Raw genomic sequence first — 6313 nt, forward strand, 5'->3', positions numbered from 1 at the left:
TTATTATAACTAAGACACTCTGTGACATCAGAATACCCAATCACTAATCCCTCTTTGATACTCTATTTTACTGCTGCATGTGATTACAAAAAAGGGAGAGAGGAATGATTCTACAAATACGAGCATGTTCTGTGGACAGGATCTCAATGTACGTGCCGGTCCTAGATGCCCATGACCTATAGATGACCAAAATAGTCTGATCTTATACTTGTAGGTTTACTACAAGGAATCAATATGAACAACTAATTAAAGAAGTATATTGTCTTCTTTTTTAATATCAATATTGACAAGCAAAGTTCTGAAGCCTGAAGACAATCACAAAAATCACAGTTATAGTGTTTCCTTTCCTATCTTGTTTTCCTGTGCTATTTAATTTTTATAAATGCTACCTGTCAGTGCCACTCACATTATTGAAAACAATTTCATTTTTTAATTAATTTTTCTTCTTTGTAAAAAGCAAGAATAGGGGAAAATAAAGCAGTAATCTAGTTGTCTAACCTTCAGTTATGGATTGCATGCTGGAAGACGAGTCAGGGGACCAAGGATCCCATTCCCAGTTCTTCCATGTTGCTATGAGAAATCTGTACTTCATTGTCTCCATCTGCAAAAGGTGGAAAACCATATTTATGCACATTTTAATACACTTGCTGTGTAATAAACTTAATTTCCAGAAATATTATAAGCAATTAATTAAATTTCCTTTACTTTGCCTTTACACACCATTTCCATTTAATGTATTTAGTTCATCTGAGATTGAAATAAAAGATATTGTAAGAACACCAACTTCCTGCAAAACTTCTGGACCAATCATACATGAAATAACAAAGTATCCTGATTTCCAAGTTGACACCAGACATCCAGGTATGACTACTGATCAGCAAATTCAGTATTTTGAGAAAAGAGGAAAAGACATTTATCAAGATCTTAAAGTTTGTTTTATGCCACTGTAGTTTCAAGGAAAATATTTAAAATTGAACATAATCTGTGTCACATTTGCAAAAGTGGCCTCTTCAACAACTCCAAAAATTTTATTTGGGTGCCAATGTTATGCCAATGCAAAAGTTCACTCACCTAATATACAAACTTAAGCTTGTATCCTATGCACAAAAATAATGAGTTAAAAAATTATCATGTTTAAAATTATTACAGCAGTTTGTCCTTCTCCATTTTCTAGAGAGCTGAACCAAACAAAAGTAGGAACTGTACAGAGAGAGGAGTGGCAGACTTGCACTGGCTTCAATAACCTAGTTTAAAGATCATGTCTTTACAGCCATGACATTCTGCAAGTGGTATAGTCTTATAGGATAATTGAATTTATTTTGATACTGCTATGTATTTGGTTTACAATTGGTATTTCTATGAAAAAGTCAGTACACGGCTAAATAATAGTCAGAAAGTCACCCCCCAAATGTGTAATAATTATTATGAAAGAAAAATTATCATCACATTGCTGAATAGATTTGTAGTGCTTTTAGAACATGCGCTATTCTGATCTCACATCTTAAGGATATAGTAAAACTGAAAAAGGTGCACACAGCAATGACAGTAACTGATTACTTCCATATAAGAAATAATTGAATTGACTATGTCACTTTATTCTAGAAAAGAGACAACCAACATGGCAAAGGTCTACATAGGTCACATGGAAAAAATCAATAAAGAGCAAAGGCTTATTTTATCTTACAATATAGGTATTATTTGAATCAAATTAAACTAGCAGGTGCCAGGTTCAGAAACAAACAAGATTTATTTACACACCATGTGAAAACCTCTTTACCACAGGATTCTGTGGATGGTAATAGTTTACAGGGGTTCAAGAAGAATTCTAGAAAGGATTGGTCAATTTCATCAAGAAAAATACACTGACGGCTATTTTTCAATTTAGAAAAAAAAATCACAGCTGTCTGAGGAAGACTCTGGCTTACAGATTAGTGGATCATAGAAGAGTATTCAGGCCTGTTATGCTCTTTTGGACTGCTACTGTTGACTGCTCCAACAGACATGATGCTAGGATAGATGGACTTTCAGTCTGATACAGCATTACTAATCTTATTTTAAGCCAGTAACTAACCTCAGGTACAGCTTACAGAGAACAGGTTACATGAATTTAAGTCTTTGTGAGCACCTCCTGCTTCTCTTTTTAAAGGAAACAGCCTCATCATAACAAACATTCATGCTTTTTAAAAACAAGACTAATTTACTTTAAAATCAACTTAAGCTACTAAAATTCTGTGCTCCCACAAAATATAAGCAAAACCAACTATGAAACAAACACTGTGATGAGGCTATGGACTCCCTTCAAATACCAGCTTTTAGTAGTTTTCTGAGCTACTTATATGAGACAAGTAAGTTTCTCTTCACTTACCAGGAGAATTTTTGCTTCAATTTTAGCATTGTACACTTTGCTATATCACACAGTGAAATCAGACTGGGTTTGAATGACTTCACAGTGACACACTTGGTTTGAACAGCTACTTCTATGACTCCTAATACTTGTGAAACTGAATTGCTTCTAGTATGGTACAGCCAGAATCCCTAGAAGAAAACGGCAACACACACACACATGGCTTTGAACAGTGAGGCAAAATGAGTGTAGTTTTCCACTCAAAGCAAAGTAAAATTATTGTGCAGAATATGTCCATTTAGGTAAATATCAAAGATATAATCCAAAATGTTGAAAGACATTAATAAACCCAAAGTTTTGTATATAGTATAGTTTCTGAATATCTGTATTTAATATCTGAAGGGGTCTAAAAGCAAGGCATTTTACAAAGTCTGAAAAGTTGAACATGTTTTCTTCAAAGACTGATTTTTATATATATATATTTGTTTTTATGTGTAATTAAATGTCTCTAACTTCAAGTAAAAATGCAGGTAATTCTGCTTTTTCATTGGATCTGTGAATATCATCTACTTTTTTACAGTTCTTTTTGTCCTATAGGCAGCAGTTTGTATTTGGTACACACATCAGAAGTTAATTGTCAATGGCAATTTACTTTCATTTGAAATCAAGTCTTACCGTGACTGTTTTATATTATCAGAGGATTGATGGGAAGAGCCATTTTATTCACAAAAATGACTAAAATTTGTTTTTACAAAATAATGAATCATGCAAACCCATTATATAGCATTGAACTGCAAAATGCAGTCATTTAAAAAGCCTTAATACTGTGAACTCTGGCAGACAGACACTGCTTAATACTAGCTGTTTTCAAAATCAATTATATAACACCTTTAATGAGACGTAGGAAAATTGTACCAGGTAGCTTTTTCTAAAACAAAACCAAACCTTCTTTCACCCCAAAACTGACAGCTTCTGTCTTTCCCAGCCCTGATATAAGACAGAGATTGCTGATCCAGAAAGAGGCAACTTTCCAATTCAAATTTTATAGTTAGTGCAAAAAGGGAAGGTACCTATGGAAGGCACAAGCCTGTCTTCCCCCCACTTTCCCAGAACACTAGTTAACTAGTTACCGGATTACTTTTCAGAACAATATGAAGGGTAGCCAACACAGAGGGAGTAAGCTGCGGTCTTACTCTTCAATGCCAGATCCACACTGCCAAACTGTGTATAACAATGGAGGAGGAGAAAACTTGACACGATAAGGAGCAAAAGCTTAAGCTTCATCTTGATGAAAATTAGTATATAAATGCTGCTAAATACAGATACGTAAGCTTTTATCACCCTTTGAAGTCATAGCTATTAAAATGGCAACTAACATTCATGAGTTCTGAGATCTTCCCTTCTAGTTTCTAAAAAAACCCAACAAAAAGATCCCACACGTACAAAGACGTTCAGCCTAAGACTGGATCTTCCAAGAATCTAACAGACTATGACTTCAGATGTTAAAACAGTACTTCTAAAATCGTCATCTTCCATAAAGTAAGAGCTGCTAGATGGGCACCCTTTCTTTATATGCTGTCTCAAAAGATACCAAAAAAACTTCTCTATTTCCCTGAACACTGCAGCAAGCAGTTTATGAACTCAGTTTATCTGCAGAAAATGACCCAAGGGTTTTATCAGATCAAAAGCTGAACCTAAGCCAACAAATATTGAATACACTGCGTAAAAAGGGAAGGTTTATGTAATATGTGAGTTACTCCCGCTCAAAGTATTAATGAGGCCACCTTTAATACTGTGTGATGTTTTAGCACTATCCTTCCAGACAGACCAATTAAAAACTAAAAAAAAAAACCACCAAAAACCAGATCTAGAAAGCATGACTGGTGAAAAAACTGGGTAGCTTGTTATGGCTAGACCAAAGATTAAAGAGTGACCTTTAGTTACCAGATATGTGGAAATGCATGCAAGGCTGTAAAAAAGAGGATAATGAACTGTTCAACAGATCTATGAGCTTTACAACAAAACATAGTAGTCCATAGTAGTCCTGAACAGCAACCAGTGTGACTTAGACTGGTGTCTAGGAAACCATTTCTAGCCTTACCACATCACTGGAGATTTTAGGCAATATAACCAAACATTTATTAAGAATGGATGAAGTATGGGTTATCTTGTTCTGTATCAGGAGGAACAACAAGATGGAACTCCTTCCAACTCCTATGAAATCATGTGAAATGTAAACCACCAAGAAGAGCAGAAGAGATTAAATAATTTCATTCTACTATATTCCAAAACTTGAGATACATCTGCATTAAGTAGAAAGATGTATATAAATGTATTCTGTCATGAGGTAACAGATATACACATTTTTAAACTATTGCCAACACAAAGCAGTACAGCAACTTGATTTATTATATGCAGATTCTTCTGCATTGTTGCTAAACAGTACACTGGTCCAAAGTTACTAAAATACTTAAAAAACTATACATTATGTAAACAAAACTTAAATAAGACAGCATAGTTCTTTGTACACATAGTTTAGTACAGATTGTTAGGAATTCATGAACATGTACAGTTCTATACCATAGACTGCATTTTTACAATGCATAAATATTTTTTTTGTACAGAAACAAACCAAAAATAAATTTGACAAATAAAAAGGAGATATATACTGTCATAAACACACTGGCAAACAGTCCATACTCTAAGATGGAACATGTGCAAAAGGCTAGATTTCTCCAAGCTAAAATGTTTAATGAACTCATTGGTCATTTCTGACCTTTTTACTGAAGAACTCTCTGGAAACTTCTTTCTGACAAACTTCTGACAAACTCATCCTCCAAAGCCCCACAAGTAAACAGGAAAGAACCATAATGTTAAGTAATTTTGAATAAATCAACTATTTCAAACAATGTAAGAAATTATTCAATAGTTACAACTTCCAAAGTCAGAAGAATGCCCCAACATTTCAAAGTGGCTCATTTGCGGTAAATTCAGGATACAACTTCGTCAGGTTTATCAAGGCAAGATGACTGAGATGCAGGGAAGACAGTGGTAGGATTTCTGCTTGTGGACACAACAACAGGAGACAGTGATGAAGACAGGGAAGAAACTTTTGATGCTGGAGTATTTATAGCATTCAAAATAGCTCCCTCTGGACTGACCAACAGTTTTTTGATACAAGTGTCTAAGTGAAACACTGAAGTGTTGCTTGGTGAATGAGAGTTTGGAGGCTGAATGCCAGAAACCACAGATGTAGCTACAACATTAACAGGTGATTTTATCACTGAAGACACAGACAGGGTTGCTGCAGACAGTGGAGTACATGAGCTAGCTGGAGTACTGAGTATCTGGGATGTTGTATGTACGATGGGTAAAGCATCTGCAGACCCAAAAGAGTTCACGATTTTTGTAGAGCTTTTCAAAGGATGTTTTGATATTTGCCAACTTAATGAATTACTTGGTGCTAGCATGATTTTTGAGGTTATTGGATTTAAAATTGGTACCCCTTGAGCCTCTTGACCATGGTTAATAGTTAAAGGAGGAGTCTGTTTTGTATTACAAGAAAGAAGAAGAACATGGCTGCCAGCTCCAAGGCCTTGCGGTGGAACAACAAAACGAGTACCATTAATCATTATCTGAGTTCCAGGTGCCAAAGGCATACAGGTGTTAATAACTATTTTCTGTCGCATGCAAGGTTCATTCAACTGACCTCCTGCTTTGCTTACTACAGTTGGCGAAGCTGCAGACATTTGAACAGGAGAAGCACAAGTGTAAGCATGACTTTGTTTCTCTGTACTGGGAGGTACCTGCTGGCATGGTAGGGAAGAAAAACCAGGAAAACTAATGACTTCATCTGTACTTGGTGATGGACGGGGCAACACAGTCTGAGGTTTGTGAATACTTGCATTACTTGACATAGCAGCTGAAACTCCTGATGACTGAAACTGACACAGTGTAAGAGACGGGCTG

At 35.5% G+C, this 6313-nt stretch overlaps 1 protein-coding gene across 1 annotated transcript in view; it reads right to left on the reverse strand.

Annotated features, from left to right (window-relative positions):
* Positions 1-4755: 4755 nt before the first annotated feature.
* Positions 4756-6313, reverse strand: part of KIAA2026 (KIAA2026 ortholog) — an 11248-nt gene continuing 9690 nt past the window's right edge. The window contains 1 exon segment of the mRNA XM_009707869.1: positions 4756-6313. This exon segment is cut by the window's right edge and continues 11 nt beyond it. Coding sequence (XP_009706171.1) covers positions 5335-6313 — 979 coding nt within the window. The 3' untranslated portion in view covers positions 4756-5334.

The sequence above is a fragment of the Cariama cristata genome, unplaced genomic scaffold (assembly GCF_000690535.1).
Source record: "Cariama cristata isolate BGI_N322 unplaced genomic scaffold, ASM69053v1 scaffold7299, whole genome shotgun sequence".
NCBI lineage: Eukaryota > Metazoa > Chordata > Aves > Cariamiformes > Cariamidae > Cariama > Cariama cristata.